At 43.8% G+C, this 19,552-nt stretch overlaps 1 protein-coding gene across 3 annotated transcripts in view; it reads left to right on the forward strand.

The window, feature by feature from the left end:
* Positions 1-10,918: 10,918 nt before the first annotated feature.
* The window catches only part of TMIGD1 (transmembrane and immunoglobulin domain containing 1), a 55,615-nt gene continuing 46,981 nt past the window's right edge, over positions 10,919-19,552 (forward strand). Inside the window, exons 1-2 of one of the 3 annotated variants that reach the window (XM_075333173.1) lie at positions 10,919-11,072; positions 15,851-15,916. In XM_075333173.1, the coding sequence (XP_075189288.1) occupies positions 15,859-15,916 (58 nt within the window). In that variant the 5' untranslated portion in view covers positions 10,919-11,072; positions 15,851-15,858. The remainder of the gene's footprint in view (positions 11,073-15,850; positions 15,917-19,552) is intronic. The other 2 variants (XM_075333170.1, XM_075333171.1) reach the window with 2 other exon arrangements.

A 19,552-nucleotide genomic window follows, 5' to 3' on the forward strand; every position in this document is an offset into this window, starting at 1 on the left:
CAGAACATCCAAAGAAGCCCAAGACCACTTACCACAGAAAAAGTCAGTCAATCTGTGCTTTTTAAATGACCCCGATGTGAAGAAGCAAGGAAAGATGGAAAGTCTTGAGAAAACATTGTCATGACCCTACAAGACAAAGTCTCAGAAGAAGAAGAGGACTGAGATAGGGTGCAGCTGTGGGCTCCCGGAGACCAATAGGAAGTGGCTAGTGACCTGCTTTTACTGCCAGCCAAAGAGATATGGCAGGCCTTAAGGCCCCGTCACACTAAGCAACATCGCTAGCAACATCGCTGCTAACGAACAACTTTTGTGACGTTGCTAGCGATGTTGCTGTGTGTGACATCCAGCAACAACCCGGCCCCTGCTGTGAGGTCGTTGGTTGTTGCTGAATGTCCTGGGCCATTTTTTAGTTGTTGCTGTCCCGCTGTGAAGCACAGATCGCTGTGTGTGACAGCAACAACTAAATGTGCAGGCAGCAGGAGCCGGCTTCTGCGGAGGCTGGTAACCAATGTAAACATCGGGTAACCAAGAAGCCCTGTCCTTGGTTACCCGATATTTACCTTTGTTACCAGCCTCCGCCGCTCTCACTGCCTGTGCTGCCGGCTCCTGCTCTGTGCACATGTAGCTACAGCACACATCGGGTTATCCCTGCTCTCTGCACGTGCGGTGGTAACCAAGGTAAATATCGGGTTGGTTACCCGATATTTACCTTAGTTACCAAGCGCAGCATCTTCCACGCGGCGCTGGGGGCTGGTCACTGGTTGCTGGTGAGCTCACCAGCAACTTGTGTAGCGACGCTCCAGCGATCCCTGCCAGGTCAGGTTGCTGGTGGGATCGCTGGAGCGTTGCAGTGTGACATCTCACCAGCAACCTCCTAGCAACTTACCAGCGATCCCTATCGTTGTTGGGATCGCTGGTAAGTTGTTTAGTGTGACGGTACCTTTAGACACAGAACTGACTCTACACACCCCATACCAGCCACAGAACAGAGGGAAGGTTGGGAGGATGGGGCAGTGTAGAAAGCAAGGGCATGAGAGTCTTCCCCTTGCATTGTTCAGAGTCAGACACACCCCAGCAGAGACCACTAAGTTGAGACCCTATGAAATCCTGTTTAGACGTACCCCCAGATACTTTAACTAAACTTGTTGTTTGTTTAACTAAACATTTGCCTAATATACGTTTTTGAGTTTTCTCCTCCAGATCCAACCAGATCTTTCTCTTTCTCTCTTTCTCTCTCTCTCTTTTACTCTCTCTTGTCCTCTTTTTTTCTCTTTCTTTCTCTCTTCCTCTCTTCGCAATCCTCCTCTCTCTTCTTCTCTTCTCCCTCTCTCTCTCTTCCTCTCTTCTCTCTCTCTTTCTTTCTTACAAAGATCCATGCATCCCACTACAAAAGATGTCGGACATGAGACCAGGAGATGGCTGTCTTCCCTCTTCTACCCAATACTTTGTGCCAAGAAGATGATATCCAAGCCTGTGGACCAGAAGATGACTGTGCATCCCACCTTTGATGATGTCCCACCATTACCGCCTGAGGACTGAGGAATATGAGACTCTGAGTGAAACCAACCCTGATAAAGATGAGCTGATGAGAGGACTACCACCACGTTTCCCCTTTCCGAATAACGTTTGCCAGCGTGGAACATAGCCATGAGGACAGTCAAGAGGATACGGTCAGGATCTGACTTCCTATGCATAGTCTGTTGGGTGAGGAGATTCATCCACAAGGGATGGGCTATCTCGTATGTTAGTGAGGTAACCATCGGCATTAGGACAGATCAATAGACTCGGGAAAAAAGTAAGGAAAGACTTTTGGCTATCTCCAAAGGGGGAATGTTATGGACAAGATTATGAACTATTAAGAGTTATATGAAGATATCCAAAAACCAGGATTTAAGATAGTGTTTGAACTGTGTACCACACCTATATCTCCATCCAGACATCATAAGACTCCTCAGACAGTCTGGACTTTCATGTGACAAGTGAATCATGCTGACATAGCTTAATATACGGGTGGCACGGTGGCTCAGTGGTTAGCACTGCAGCCTTGCAGCGCTGGGGTCCTGGGTTCAAATCCTACCAAGGACACCATCTGCAAGGAGTTTGTATGTTCTCCCCGTGTTTGCGTGGGTTTCCTTCGGGTACTCCGGTTTCCTCCCACACGCCAAAAACATACAGATAGGGACTCTAGATTGTGAGCCCCAGTGGGGACAGTATTGCCAATGTATGTAAAGCGCTGTGGAATTAATAGTGCTATATAAATGAATAAAATTATTATTATATAAATGAGGAAATGCATTATACATTACAGTGTATCGTATATCACAGAATAAGCGATTTTATCCAATAGGAGACGTGTTATGTATTCTTGGCTCCTAGCCAACTAGTTCCTTTTAAATGTTTGTGGACTTCCGTATTAAACTAGTCTTATTTTCTATGCAGATCTGTGTCATTTCTCTGGCCTGTATGGAAGAATAGTATGCATGCTACTAACAAATGACTCATGATTTGGATGCAGACGGGGTTCAGGTAGATGCACAATTAGATTGCATCACTGTAAATTTATGGCCTGCCTTAACAGTTCTGGACCGGAATTGATCCCGAATATCTGGCCAGATACCGGTCACCATATAAGTCTATGAGGACCAGAATCCGGAGCTTAAAAATGGTGGCAGAAGGGATAGGAGGATTAGAGCAAGCATGCTATACTTACAGAGTCCCGATGCGACTAAAATTGCTTTCGGGCCTCTCATTTAACATCATGCATATTCACTACTTCACCCACCCATCGGCGAGCCAGGGGTTAGTGGATCCACTGGACCGAAAGAGTGAACTAGAATGGCTATGAAGACTTCACTAAAGCCACAGGAAGTGGCAATAGACACACACACTGGTAGGTAGCAGACAGAGGTCAGCTCCAGGAGATTAACAGTACCTCAGCTTGTGCCATGGACACAGTCTCTGGTTGCAGAAGCAGCAGCAGCGTATCTCGTAAGAGCAGCCGTTGTGGATAGTTGCAGCAGTGGATATCATAGGAGCAGCGGGAGAGGATACTTGCAGCAGCGGATATTGTGGATAGTTGCAGCAGATATCAAGGAAGTGGCTGGTGTGGATAGTTTCAGCAGCAGCAGCGGACTTGTCAAGCATTGAAACAGATATGAATCAGCAACTGCATACAGCACAGTAACAGCAGTACAAAGGGACCTGAGAACTAGCAACTTATAAAACGCATTGCCCAGGCACCTCCCCTTAAGGGCAAGGGGCCTTAAATACCTGCAGCCTCTCAACCATGCTAAGAGGCACTTCTGGGTCAGGCCGTACTGTCTCTTCAATTAAAGGGGCATGACCATGAGAGAACACTAAGGGCATTCCTGGGAAGACTGTGCGGCATGCGCAGGCCCCGTGAGACAGGACCAGGGACTAGGGATAGAGCAGACATTGCTGGGCAGCCTGGAAGGTGAGAGTGCCGATGTCTCCACCGAGAGAGGGGGGCAGGACAGCATGGGGACAACACAGAGGCGTTACATGCACAACAATGGGCCTCAGGATCTCATCAGTATGTCTGTGTATTCAAAATGACAAAAAATGCACCTGTGTTTGTTGTATATAACATACGCCTGCCTGTACCATATCCCCACCGAAACCATGGACCACTCAATTCACAATGTTGACATCAGCAAACTACTGACCCACACGATGCCATACACACAAACTGCCATCTGCCCTGTACAATGAAAACCAGGATTCATGCGTGAAGAAAACACCCCTCCAACTTGGCAGATGTCATCGAATGTGAGCAATTGGCCCCTCAAGTCGGTTATGATGACAAACTTCAGTCAGGTGAAGAGACTGATGAGGACGACGAGCAGCAGATGAGCTTCCCTGAGACGGTTTCTGACAGTTTGTGCATAAATTCTTTGGTTATGTGAACCGATTGTTGCACCAGCTGTCTGGGTGGCCGGTCTCAGAAAATCTTGGAGGTGAAGATGCTGGTGTGGTTTCATGTGGTTTCCGATTCTGAGGCCGATTGGATATACTGCTAAATTCTCTGAAACGCCTTTGTTGACGGCTTATGGTACAGAAGTTAACATTTAATTTACAGGCAACAGCTCTAGTGGCCATTCCTGCATTGCCAATTGCATGCTCCATCAAAACATGCAACATAATGCATGTTTTATCTTGATGACACACCCGCGCTACAGCGGGTGTCAGGACGGTGACTTCACGGTTCATTAGAGTTCATTGGGAACTCTGATGAGTCCTCGATGCTGTCCTTGCGATGCTCCGGCTTCCAGGTCCTCACAACACACGCACGCACACACACACACACACACACACACACACACACACACACACACATACATAGCACACACATATACAGTTTACACTGAGCACATATACACACATATGTATACATGAATAGCAGACACATGGATACACCGCGCACATACACACATATTGCGCACATGCATTTATACACTGAACACAGATACACACACATATAGCACACACATGTATACACTGAGCACATATACACACATATGTATACACACATAGCAGACACACATGGATACACCGAGCACATACACACACATAGCGCACATGCATGTATACACTGAACACACACACAAACATATATATATAGTACACACATAGCACACCCATGTATACACTGAGCACATATACACACATATCTATACACACATAGCAGACACACATGGATACACCGAGCACATAAACACACATAGCGCACATGCATGTATACACTGAACACACACACACATATATAGCTCACACATAGCACACAGATGTATATACTGAGCACATATACACACATGTATACACACATAGCAGACACACATGGATACACTGAGCACATTCACGCACATAGCGCACATGCATGTATACACTGAACACACACACAAATATATATAGCTCACACATAGCACACAGATGTATACACTGAGCAAATGTATACACACATAGCAGACACACATGGATACACTGAGCACATACACACACATAGCGCACATGCATGTATACACTGAACACACACACACACACACTGCTGGATACTCACCCGTCCCCAGCGATGTGGTCCCCGGCACTGAAGTCCCCAGCGCTGCTCCTGCTTCCAGCTCCTCACCGCAGTGAATATTCAGTGACCATAATGAGCGGCAGTCAGGAGCGGGAGGCAGCAGAGTCGGAGGCAGCATCGCTGGATACAGGTGAATATATAAAATCTTTTTATTTAAAAGACCCGTGTTTTGTCCGGTATGTATCACACTGAAGTCACACGGATCACATCATTGTGCGATCCGTATGACACCCGTGCTGCCAGAGGAAATACTGACATGTCTGAGTGTGTGCGTGAGGGGTCATGAGAGGTCACATGGTCCGTGTGAAAACACGGCCATTTGAATAACAGAATAGAATAACATGGGTGAAAAACGGATGTCACACGTACCTGAAACACGGACGTCTAAAACCAGCCTAACATCTATCAAGACAAGGCAGACGGGCAGGAATAGACAGCAAAACCTGACCCACATATTCTTTTCCTGTTGTACCTGTGAATCAAATAGCAGTGCATTCCTGGAACTTTACTTATTTCTGAAATAAAACATCCAATCTCAGAACAAAAGTTACTTCATATATAAAAATCTTCCTTGTTGGTTCCCTTTAATAATTTAAAACAAAATCAATACATGTTTGGTATCTACGTAATTGTCCTGTAGTGATCTGGACAATCATTCTGCCAGGTCAGTTTTATGGTGTAAATATATATTTTTTTATTTAAAAGCAGATGCAGAATTTCACTTTTTTGCTATTTCGCCACATTTATTTTTTTTATCCACTTACCACATCATATGATAAACTGAATGGTGCCATTCAAAAGTACAACTCATCCTCCAAAAAAAACAAGCCCTCACATGACTATATGGCAGTAAAATAAAGTTATGGCTTGGAGTAATGGCTTGGAGTAAGGAAAGGAAAAAAACTACAGGAGAAAAATGACAAATTGCCCCAAAGGGGTGGTGCTTAAAGGGGTTGTCCAATCTTGAATAAAAAGTCTGCAGTCACTCTTTTTAGGCTGCTCTCCATTATTTCCCTATTTAGCCATGCCCCTGTAACGATCCCCGATAACTGCGGGGACCTGGATCCGTTTCAATACACTGGCGCCACTGACAGGAAAGGCAAGCCTCCAAGCCGGTGGTATAACAAGATTTAGTAAACAAACTCGCCCCTGTTTTTATGGGGAGGAAAAAAAAATAAATTACTGAACCTAACAATAAATGGACTAAACAATAAACCTAACCCCAGCAACATATATACAACAAGAAATCCATGTGTTTATTTTGACTTTTCCTTCCAGGAGAATGCCCACACATCTCTGGTCCCAGTGAAAAGGGGGTCTTCCCTTGGGCCCACAATGCTGCTCCCTCCCCTAAATGTGACCGGACTTAAACAGGGCTAGTTTCTACAGGGAAGCCGTGATGTGTCCTTTTTCCTGATTCACAATCTTAATTCTACCCCAACCAATTAACCCCCGGGATCCCTGTGTCATCTATCTCAGCTGCGCAGCGAGGCCAAATAAACATCAGATTCTCGTAACAAATATCACATTAAAACAACCGTACTTCATTCCCAATCACAGGAATCTGTTTTTTCGCACTTTTACTCAATCAGCAGTCTCTGCAGCGGATCCAATCCGGATAGTTGGGTGCCTTGGGGGCTTCACCACGGGCTGTGGCCTTTTGGATCTTCGCACCGTGCAATCCGCAGCTGTCAACAGTGAAAACCCAGTACAGGTTTTTCTGACACACAGCCATTAAAGAAAAGTTATTCTGATTAGTCCAAATACCTATCGACCCCTAACTAGCTTGTTGAACTGGTCAAATAGCCTTCATGACAGGTGGATGAGAACTAGGTACCTTATTCTGTTTTGTAACACATGGTACTTTACCTTCTACAGGCACTGCATCACTCATCTCAAGATGGCCGCCTTCTTCCGTTGCTACTGTTGAGGAGAGCCATAAGATGAAATACTTAATTAACCTCTGGACATAGAGCAGTGTGAGAAGTGTGTTCAATGAAATGAATTCTCTATACATAAGCCACTCAGTCTTCAGAGGAACTCAAGATGGCCCCCGATGACATCACAGATCCTACCATCAGCATGGATCCACCAGATGACGTCCCTCCCATCACCATCACCATGGATTCATCCACTGAAGTCAGACCCGCCCATCAACAGCAACACAGATCTCCCCATTGGCTAGCCCATGAACTGTCCCACTACATGGCCAAATCTGAACTTGTGTCTGCCCCTAGCCTATATCTAGAGGACGCATGCTCTGTACTCGCTCTTTTCGGTGCCATTTTTACTGTAGTCAAGAAGAGATTTCACTTCCGACTGTGTCTGGTGTGATTTCTTTACGCATGCACTTGATCCACACCAAATAGGCCAGGCAGTAGGCAACTAGTGATCTCTGATTAAGAGTTCACCCTAACACTAACCCGCTGGTGGGCCTCTCCGCTCTCTCCACTGAACAGGGGCAGAGGTTGACTGTTCCAGGTGTCTCCATTCACAGGAACATAAACTTGCTGCAGTATTGCTAGCTCATATCCTTCCCTTTCTTTTCTTTCCGTCTCTTTCAGGAGTTCTCCTAATGCACGTTCAGGCCCAGCTCCGCATCTTCATGGCAACCCCCAACTGCTCCCTTATATCAGCTTAAGTGACAGAACGATGGGGCATTAAAAGTATTTTACCTATCCCGCAACAAAGTTACATTTTCACTGCACAGCTCTTCTGTTAAATACATCACTGTTTATATAAAATTATTCAAACTTTGTTTTTTCAGCACTTTCTAAATTCAGACCAATAGCAAGTGTTACTGACGCCTAGTGGCCAGATGTTATCCTTACATGTGTGATGAACAACCATACTGACAACATGAAATGTTTAGCTCTCTTCCCCCTCTTACACCCCCTTTTAAAGACCAAAAAAAATAGAACTAGATAAAAAGGATTTATATCTCTGGAACCACATGGCGGATTGAAAAGAAGAAAACAAAAAACAAAAGAATACTCAGGTGAACAGTGGTAATAAAAATAAAAATAAAAATTGGCCACATAGTAAAAAAACACAGTTGAAACCAGAAGTTTACATACACTATCTAAAAAGACACATATGTATGTTTTTCTCACTATCTGACATGAAATCAGAATAAAACTTTCACATTTTAGGTCAATTAGGAACCAAAATTATTTATATTTACCAAATGCCAGAATAGTAAGAAAGAGAGAATGTTTTCATGCATTTTTATTACTTTCTGCAAAGTCAAAAGTTTACATACATTTCATTAGTATTTGATACCATTGCCCTTACACTGTATGACTTGGGTCAAACGTTTTGGATATCCTTCCACAAGCTTCTCACAATAGTTGGGTGGAATTTGGGCCTATTCCTCCTGACAAAACTGGTGTAACTGAGCCATGTTTGTAGGTCGCCTTGCTCGCCCCGGCCTTTTCAATTTAGGATTGAGATCAGGGCTTTATGATGGCCACTCCAAAACATTGACTTTGTTATCCTTAAGCCACTTTGTAACCAGTTTGGCAGTATGCTTCGAGTCATTGTCCATTTGGAATATCCATATCTGCCCAAGTTTTAAGATCCTGCCTGATGTCTTGAGATGTTGCTTCAGTATTGCCACATAATCTTCTTTCCTCATGATGCCATCTATTTTGTGACGTGAACCAGTCCCTCCTGCAGCAAAACAAACCCACAACAAGATGCTGCCACCCCCGTGTTTCACAGTTGGGATGATGTTCCTGGGCTTAATGCTTCTTTCTTTTTATTGCAAATGTAATGATGGTCATTAATATTATGGCCAAACATTTCAATTTTAGTTTCATCAGACCACAAGCAAGACAAGTCTCCAAAAATGAAGGTCTTTGTTCTTGTGTGTATTTGAAAACACCAATCTAGCTTTTTTTATGTTTCTTTTGGAGTAATGGCTTCTTCCTGGCAGAGTGGCCTTTCAACTCATGTTGATACAGTACTCATTTCACTGTGGATAATGAAACAATTTTACCATCTTCCACCAGCATCTTCACAAAGTCTTTTGCTTTTGTTCTTGGGTTGATATGTACATGTCTGACCAAAGTACGTTTATCTCTGGTACACAGAACCCATCTCCTTCCTGAGTGGTATGATGGCTGGACATTCCCATCTTGTTTGCACTCTTGTATAATTGTTTGTACAGATGAACGAGACACCTTCAGTTATCTGGAAATTGAACCTAAGGATCAACCAGACTTGTGTAATTCTTTTCTTACGATCTTAGCTGATTTCTTTTGACTTTCCCACAATGCTACACAAAGAAGCAGTGTGTTTCAGGTGTGCATTAACATACATCCACATGTGTATCTCTAACTCAGATGTTGCCAATAAACCTATCAGAATCTTCCAAAGACATGACAATCATCATATGGGCAGTCCCATATTGTTTAAAGGCATAGTACTCTTAAGGCCGCTTTACACGCTGCGATATCGTGACAAATATCACTAGCGTGGGTACCCGCCCCCATCGGTTGTGCGACATGGGCAAATCGCTGCCCATGGCGCACAACATCGCCCAGACCCGTCACACTACTAACCTGCCCTGCGACACCGCTGTGACCGGTGAAACGCCTCCTTTCTAAGGGGGCGGTTCGTTCAGCGTCACAGCGACATCACAGCTGCGTCACTGAACCGCCGCCCAATAGAAGCGGGGGGGCGAAGATGAGCGGGACGAACATCCCGCCCACCTCCTTCCTTCCGCATTGCGGGCAGGAGGCAGGTAAGGAGAGGTTCCTCGTTCCTGCAGGGTCACACGTACCGATATGTGCTGCCGCAGGAACGAGGAACAACTTCGTTACTGCTGCAGCAACAATATTTGAGAATGGACCGATGAGCGATTTTGCACGTTTTTGCAACGATGCAAAATCGCTCAAAGGTGTCACACGCAACGGCATCGCTAAAGCGACCGGATGAGCATCACAAATTCCGTGACCCCAACAAGATCGCTTGAGCGATGTCGCAGCGTGTAAAGCGGCCTTTAGTGTATATAAAATTTTGATTTTGCAGAAAGTAATACAAATACTTTAAAACATTCTCTCTCTCATTATTCTGGCTTTTGACAAATATAAATAATTTTGGTTCCTAATGGACCTAAAACGGGAAAGGTTTATTCTAATTTCATGTCAGATAGTGAGAAAAACATGCAGATGTGTCTTTATAGATAGTGTATGTAAACTTTTGGTTTCAACTGTATATCCACTAATTGGCTGCAGTACTCACGTGATACTTCCCCCTCCCCCTCTTGCCAGATGTTGATGTCCTAAGCCTGGGGGACATTGTAGTGAGTGTAGAGGAGCGGCCTTACTCTGGAACTTGAATATAGTCCTTAAAGCACCTTGAGCCCATTTAGCATGAAGTGTAATGTAGCAGACAACGTCCTTAAACATAATGTCTGGGACTAAGACAAGAACTGGAAGCTGTGATGTTCTTGCTTTCTACACTATGAAATAATGCTGGTCATGCCACCAAGTATCAGCTGATGTGGTACCTTAAAAATATGTTGGACTTTTAACTTTGGATTTCAAGAAAGAATTGTGGAAATGTTTTTCCAATAAGCTATATTTCAAAACAAAATAGGCTAGTTTCTCAACCTTTTGTAGATTTACAGGGGTGAATGGCATGGAAATTATTCTAGAAACCAGAAATCTTTGCATTTCTCAGTGACTTAAAAGCCTCGCCCAAAGTCATTAAATGGAGAAGCAACAGGTTTGCCCTTACTCAACAATGCAGAAGCTTTTTCTTCAGAGCTGTTTTATATTTACTCAGGATCCATAAAACAGTGTAGACCTTGACCGTAACATCTCAGGCATTGACCCTGACGTCAATAAAGACCTTAAAGAGAACAAGAACAGAACCAAGAACAGAAATATTCTCACTTCACAGCTAAGCGGAGGTTCTCCAGGATCACCACCAAACGTAGGTTCTCCAAGAACACCACCAAACGTAAGAGGTTTGTGGAGGTTAGACAGAACATCACGTAGAAGTTGATCCAATTTTTAGGAATATAACTGGAAAGTTTACGGTATATTTACTTGGGATTTTTGGATTTTGGCTTTTAAAGACATTTAGTAAATGAAGACCACTCTGGCCTGTGGAGTAATTTATGTAGGTTATTCTTTAAAACTGACCTAACAATAAGTGACCATGGCAAGTCTGGTGGACACTCTTGACCATATCAGATATATAGTCTATACATCTAAAATTTGGCAAAGATTTTGACTAGCCATTTTGAATCTGACAGCTTGTTAGATGGGAGATATATAAAGAAAGACGATTCCAATGGAATGTTTTTTTATTATAAAAAATTGTATTGTATTGGGCTTCGATAAATGGAGCAGACGTTCACCAGATTTTTGTTTTTAGTACAGTAGACTTCGACATACAGAATTGTAAAAATCAAAGAGAAGTCTAAATGGTAGATTTTCAAGATCTGTCATACAAATTGCTATGTGGTTTTAGAAAAATAAATAATACTAATAATGTTTTTTTCTATTCATGGTTATGGTTTTCAAATTATTAGTATAGATTATTCTTGTAGCTTGTTTTCTGTTGCAAACTTTTGGCTTTTTGGCAGACCTTTCTTTGAGCTTCTAAAAGATGTAAAATTTGAACAACAATGTTCATTTCGATATTTATGCAGTCAAGACAATGAACCTCCACGACAACAAATGGAAACATTTTTTGACCATTCCTTTTAGGGATTTTGTAGGTTTAAATGGAAAAATGTATTCATTTTTTTAAGTTCCTGTTTTAGATGTCAATTATTATTTTTTGTTTATTTAGCGTTTTAGCCCTTCTTTCTAAAGGGACTCTCTGACCAGGTTTTTGTTATGTAATCCGAGAGCATCGTGATGTTTGGGCAGAGACCCTGACTCCAGCGACATGTCACTTGCTGGTCTGCATTCTGTCATTTTGATACAATCACTGTTTTCTCTGTCGTTGACTAGGAGGCACGAGGCAGATAGTCCTGTAGTGATAATCTCCTGCTGATGAACCATTGATTTTATTAAAACAGTAGCACACTGCCAAATAATTGACATATCACTTCAATCAGGCTCTGATGCCTTATGTCGTTTTGCTCTGTGATTACATAGCAAAAATCTGCTGATAGATTCCTTTTAAACATTTGTAGGCTGATTGTGGAGAGAGTTTTACATTGCTCTCAACCTGTTTACAGAAATCTACATTACTGAAAGTTTCAGTAGCAGTCGCAATCATACTGGCCCTTCTCTTCATATCTTATCAGACTATGAAGATTGAGATTATCAGATAGCGATGCTTTTGCCTTATTTTTTTTAACATAAATACAGTAGCAAAGGAAATTATTGATGTCATATAGATTACTTGATATATACTAGAATGCTTAGTGTTAGTTCTTAGCTACTTGTTATCTACTATGTAAAGTTTATATTTTCGGTATTTCATATTACTTACAGTTGAAACCAGAAGTTTACATCTACTCTCTATAAAGACACATCTGCATGTTTTTCCTCGCTATCTGACAGGAAATCAGAATAAACCTTTATCGTTTTAGGTTAATTAGGAACCAAAATTATTTATATTTGCCAAATGATAGAATAATAAGAGAGAGAGAATGTTATATGGCATTTTTATTACTTTCTGCAATGTTTACATACATTTCATTAGTATTTGGTACCATTGCCCTTACACTGTATGATTGGGTCAAATGTTTTGGATATCCTTCCACAAGCTTCTCACAATAGTTGGTGGAAATTTGGGCCCATTCTTCCTGACATAACTGGTGTAACTGAGCCAAGTTTGTAGGTCGTCTTGCTCGCATTGGCCTTTCCAGCTTTGCCCATAAATCTTCAATAGCATTGGGAGCAGGGCATTGTGATGACCACTCCAAAACATTGCCTTTGTTATTCTTAACAACTTTGTAACCAGTTTGGCAGCATGCTTCAGGTCATTATCCATTTGGAAGACCCATTTTCACCCAAGCTTTAAGTTCCTTGCTGATGTTGCTTCAGTACTGCCACATAATCTTCTTACCTCATGATGCCATCCATTTTGTGAAGTCCCTCCTGGAGCAAAACAACCCCACAACATGATGCTGCCACCCCCGTGTTTCACAGTTGGAATGGTGTTTTTAGGCTTCAAAGCTTCTCTCTTTTTCCTCCAAACATAACAATTGGCAAACAGTTCAATTTTAGTATTGTCAGATCACAGGACTTGTCTCCAAAAATTAAGGTCTTTGTTCCTGTATGCATTTGCAAACATTAATCTGTTTTTTTATGTTTCTTTTCGAGTAATGGCTTCTTCCTGGCAGAGTGGCCTTTCAGCCCATGTTGATACAGTACTCATTTCACTGTGGATTATGACACATACCAGCTTCTGCCATCATCTTCACAAGGTCTTTTGCTTTTGTTCTTGGATTGATATGCCCATGACTGAACAAAGCACTTTCATCTCTGGTACACAGAACCCATCTCTTTCCTGAGTAGTATGATGGCTGGACATTCCCATCTTGTTTGTCCCACGAGGCAGGCGCATTTAACCTACTCGGCGACGGGCCGTCAACTGTTGTTGTCACGGGCAACACAGAAGATGGCAGGGGAGAGATGATGGGGGTAGTAGTGAGGTACATGTTGTGATGCCACCTGTGGTATTCGGCCAGGGAATGGGCCACCGCTGCTGTCGCTGTCCTCTGGGGCAGATAGTAGTAGCAGCTATGGATGATATCATTCCCCACAGGTGGAGCAGGCCCCGGGGAGGATGATGAGGGGAGTAGAAATGGCGGCACCCGAGTGGCAGTCCCGGTAATAAGAGTCAGAGTCTTTGACTGTGGTTCCAGGTTGTTTACTTACTTTTATGTGGTGCCGCTCACCCAGGCAATATTGGTCGATTGCTATGATGGGCTACGTCGAACCCAAATTCCTTAAGCGATCAGTCCGGTTTGGTGTTCAGTGGGTTCTCTCCTTGTAACGCCTGTGGATTCCCTGGCTTGGAGCTACAAGGGGACCCTGGTTTTCACGAGATATACTCTTGTCCCTATCTGCAGGTGCTCTAGTTCCAATGTAGGGTCCAGCTTGATGCGAGACTCCAGATCCTATATGGCACTGTGCTATCTGGCACTGTTTGGTCAAGGAAGCTTGAAACTTTCCCCGTCCAGGCAGATTCTGAAAACCCAACGTGAAGTATGATCTTCCCTAGGGTCCTGCCGCCATGTGTGGCGTCGGATCCGAGGGGAGCAGATTCACTCTCCCCACGGCAACCGTGTAAACTCTTACTCCTTCCCACCGGAGCACCCCTGAGATGTGACTGCTCCTTTCCTCTCCTGCTGGAGAACTCTCCTAGACTGTTGTGTTGGCTCCTGACTCACTGACTCACCCTGCTGGCTGCACCTCCCCCTCCCAGGTCCCAAGCTAGTGGGACTGGGGCCCCTTTTGAGGGCATCCTGTAAATGCCACTATGTCGGCGACCCCTTAATTACCCTACCCTAGCCCAGTCCTTAGTGGGAACAGGGCAACCTGGTGTGTATTTGAATGTATAATGTGGTAAAACCGGGACTTACCTCCTCAGGAACCAGGTTTAGGATTACACCCAAATTTGGGTGCAATACTCTGTGGTGACTGAAGCCTCAGGGGTGCCACACTTGCATATAATTACAGAACAAAAAGGCACCTTGAGATATCTGAAAATTGCATCCAAGGATGAACCAGATTTGTGCAAGTCCACAATTCTCTACCTGAGATCTTGGCTGATTTATTTTGTCTTTCCCATGATGCTACACAAAGAAGCAGTGTGATTCAGGTGTGCTTTAAAATACATGTACAGGTGTGTCTCTAACTCAGATGTTGCCAATAAACCTATCAGAAGCTTCCAAAGACATGACATCATCATATGGGCTGTCCCATATTGTTTAAAGGCATAGTACTGTTAGGGGTACTTTGCACACTACAACATTGCAAGCCGATGCTTGCGATGCCGAGCGCGATAGTCCCCGCCCCCGTCGCAGCTGCGATATCTTGTGATAGCTGCCGTAGCGAATATTACAGCGACGTCACAAGGCAGGCGGCCAATAGAAGTAGAGGGGCGGAGATGAGCGGGACATAAACATCCCGCCCACCTCCTTCCTTCCTCATTGCAGCGGGACGCAGGTAAGGAGATGTTCCTCGTTCCTGCGGCTTCATACACAGCGATGTGTGCTGCCGCAGGAACGAGGAACAACATTGTACCTGTCGCTGCAGCGGCATTATGAAAATACCCGACACTACACAGATCATACGATTTCGACGCTTTTGTGCTCGTTAATCGTAGTAAAAACGATTCACATACTCCGATGACGACAGCGATGCCAGATGTGCGTCACTTTTGATTTGACCCCACCGACATCGCACCTGCGATGTCGTAGTGTGCAAAGTACCCCTTAGCGTAGGTATTTTTGACTTTGCAGAAAGTAATAAAAATGCCATATAACATTCTCTCTCTTATTATTCTATCATTTGGCAAATATAAATAATTTTGGTTCCTAACTGACCTAAAACGGGAAAGGTTAATTTTGATTTTATGTCAGATAGTGAGAAAAACATGCAGATGTGTCTTTTTAGATAATGTATGTAAACTTCTCGTTTCAACTGTATATGTTCTGTTTACATAAAATGTATCTAATCAGTCCATTTCCAATGCTGCTATTTTATCTCTCTTCTGCAGACATATAAACACACAAAAAGTAGAAATACTAACTTTTATTTTTGTCTCTTCTAGCTCTAAGAATGAAGAACTATCTAATCGTATTAGCTGCACTTTTGCCTCTTTTGCCTCAAGTTACAGGTGAGTCACAGCACCAAAAATTATGCAATATAATCATTATATATTTATGTATAACATATAATGTCCCAGACAAAACCATAAATATAAAATTTATGTACAGCACCATGGTGCTATAAAATAAATAATAATAATACTTACAAAGCTGGCACCAGAACTTGGCAAGATCGGGTCCTCTGGAAGGCAGGGCCGATCACTGCTGTCTCCTCTTACTCTCCTATGTTCTTTCTGTACAAAAGACGCTTCTGTTTTTCTATATTTTGTGCAGCCTCTCTTTTACAGGACACTGTCTAAAAAAGGAAAGCTCCCACATTTACATTAGTAAAATAATGACATTGCAAACTTTGTGGATTAGAACTATCGCTCCCCATTTCAGCTTCTGTTCTTGGTTTTGGGTAGGAACGACAAATATAAAGTATATTTATGTAATTTAAGAAAACAAATGTGACAAAACCTCACTGGAAATATTATTGGTTTGTGGTACGTTTTGAGGGATGAAAGTCATTTAGGCAAAAGGAAACAAGCATAAATCTGGAGCCATCCCTCAATACTTATCAGGTGTGAATGGGGTCTATCTTAATAAAAATGTTGGATTTACATTAAATATTGTGTTGCCCATTAAAAAAAAAATGGGTTTCAGGTCTCTTAAAGAATCCAGTTATGGCTGGTCTATAAGGCCCATAAGTGAGAAGAAACCACTGTTAATATTGGATACAGGGTTGCCAATGCAATTTGGCTATTTTTTTTGGCTGAAAACTGTGCACCATTAATAATGCTATGTATGTTTTCCAGAAAATAAGACCTATTCTAAAAATAAACCCCAGCATGATTTTTCAAGATTCTCAAAATATAAGCCCTACTCTAAAAATAAGCCCTAGCTACAGTTCATAAAAGCGGTAAATTTAAATAGTGTTCAGTCAGATATACATGTAAAATAAAAGTAAAAATCAATTGTCAATAGAATTCAGCAGGACGTTAAACCCTTCACCAAAGAAATCAGACACCCCCAAAAGAATAGCACTCACAAGACCAGGCGCATTAAAGGTTGGAAAGTGCCATGGTCTCATACACAGTTAGGGTAGTCCTGTTAGCGTGACTTCACTCCCAAGACAATTAAATTAGCGCCTTGTGACTGCTTTAGTTAACCTGGGGGAAGTAACCGCTACACTTGGCTGCACTGGAACGCGGAATTGAGCAGCTGAATCACCAAGAGGACTGACAGCCCGAAACACGCTTGTGACATTAGTAACACTAGCAGGACAACCCGATCTTTGTGTGAGAGCCGGTACTTGTCAACCTTTATTGTTTTGGGTCTTGTGGGGTCTTTTGAGTGCAATTCTTTTTGGGGTTTCTGCTTTTCTTGATGATAGGTCTATCCAACATACAGTATGCTTCAGCACAGTACCATATGTAAACAGATGAACAATAAATATATTGCAGTAGTATTTTGACAACTAGACAATTTGAGTGCAAAAAGAAAGAGCTATTCCATCGAGTACAACAAAGGAATCATGGAGGAGTCTCAGGACAAAAATCTAACTGCTTTCTGCAAAGAGAAGATGTTGGATATCAGAATGGTCCCAAAATGGTGGGCAAAGTATGATAACCTCAGCCAACAGTTTACAAGGGAAATGCTCAGAAGCGTAAGTGTGGATCAGGTCAGCAACACTTATTTCCTGAGCTGGAAGACGTGATCTGAGAATGGGCTGCTGACAGGAGAGCAAAGGCTTTGGTCTGACTTTGATCATCACTATATTTGTATAAATGTAGATTTTTTTTTTTTCTTCAAGAATAAATATAAATTGTTGGTCATGAAAAATAAGACATCCCCTGAAAATAAGCCTTAATGCATCATTTGGAGCAAAAAGTAATACAGGACCCTGTGTTATTTTCGGGGAAACATGTAATGTGAATTAGGCCTTTAGTTTCTTAGAAGTTCCCTTGGGTTCTCTTGTGACCTTTTGGACTATACGCCTTGCTCCTGGGTAGTAGGGTAATAGGGTAATAATGGTTTTGAATTTTCTCAGTTTGTACACAATCTGTTTCACTGATTATTTAGGGATGATTTTGTAACCTTTTCTAGCCTAATACGGTAAATATCAATAGCTCATTTTCTGAGGTTATTATTATTAATATTTATTTATAAAGCAACATTGATTCCATGGTGCTGTACATGATAAGGGGTTACATACAGAAAACATTTACAAGTTACAATAGACAGCCTGGTACAGAGGGAAGAGGACCCTGCCCTTTCGGGCTTACATTCTATAGGATATTGTGGAGGAGACAGTAGGTGAGGTGTTGGTTGTCGCGGGCGGGGAGGAGTGTGTCAGCACACCGCGCTCACCCCTTCTGCTCGGGTCCGGCAGTTGCTCCTGGTGGCTCGAGCTGTGGGCCGGATCCCGGGGTGTCTCGAGCGACACTCCTCGCTCGTGAGTGAAAAAGGGGGTGTTTGTTGGGGTTATAGTTCGTGACGCCACCCACGGTTGTGGTGATTGCACCACCGCTGCTTTGGATGGGGATCCCGGGGATGGTGATGGGAGCAGCCAGGTGTTGTGTTGTTCCTCCGTGGGTAGGGGTTGGTGATCCCGGGGCCCAGTGGGGTGCAGGGGGGCGCAGGGGCAGCGCTGTGCCTTGCGGCACTGAGGTACTCACTCAGCCAGTAAACACGACACAGTTCTCGGTAAACAAACGGCTGGTTGGACGGGTCCCTCGGACGGTTCACGGTGCTGCGGTTCCCTGCAGTTAGCGGTGACGGTCTCTTCCCTGCACCTTTGAAATGTCTTGTGGTATCGGTGGATTCCCTCCGGTTACCCGCTCCCCGGCTGCAATCTGGGCCGGAGGAGCTCTACACTTTGCCCGCAGGCGCCGGCCCTGGGAAACTGGTGCCTTGGCGGTGGCGGTGTTTCCCCGTTGTGGTTGGACCTTTGCCGTCAATCAGGACTTGCTTGTTGGGAGATCTACGTCCCCTTCACTAACGGATTTAGCAATTTACAGCGACTCCAAGCCTTGCTGGGATCCGAAAGCCCCTGCTCTGGTACTGACTGCCCTTTGTATACTGCTCCAGGCCCTGGATACACACAGCCTCCGCGGCCCTTCCAGCAACCTCCAGACAGTCCCACTGCAGATCTTCACCGCTGTCTGCTGACCTTGCTGTTCTGGCCCTACACAAAGCTGGGCTCTCAGGCTTTCTTTCCTTCTGTCACTTTACTGGCTTCTCTCCTTTACACTTCTCTACTTTCACCACTTTCACTTCTCGTTGTTTCCTCTAGCCCTCAGCTAGACTGCACTCTTCCCCTGCCCGGGGCTATCTCTCCTGTTCACTCTTTCATGTCCCTAGCTGGACTCGACTGCCTGGTTTACTTCCTGCCTCCAGAGTTGTGAGCTCCTTGGTGGGCGGAGCCAACCGCCTGGCCCACCCCCTGGTGTGCATCATCAACCTCTGGAGGAAGGCAACAAGGATTTATGGGTTAGCTGGTGTACCTGCAGGGAATGTGGGGTGCGTGTGTGTTGTTATCTGTGTCCCCTGGCTTGCCCAGGGCGACACATTGGTCGTGTGGCAGTTCTGGCACAGTGGTGAGGCAGCAGCTTGGGGGGTGGTCAGGCAGGAATCTCCTATGTTTTTGGCACTATATACTC

This window comes from Anomaloglossus baeobatrachus, chromosome 2 (assembly GCF_048569485.1).
Source record: "Anomaloglossus baeobatrachus isolate aAnoBae1 chromosome 2, aAnoBae1.hap1, whole genome shotgun sequence".
Lineage (NCBI taxonomy): Eukaryota > Metazoa > Chordata > Amphibia > Anura > Aromobatidae > Anomaloglossus > Anomaloglossus baeobatrachus.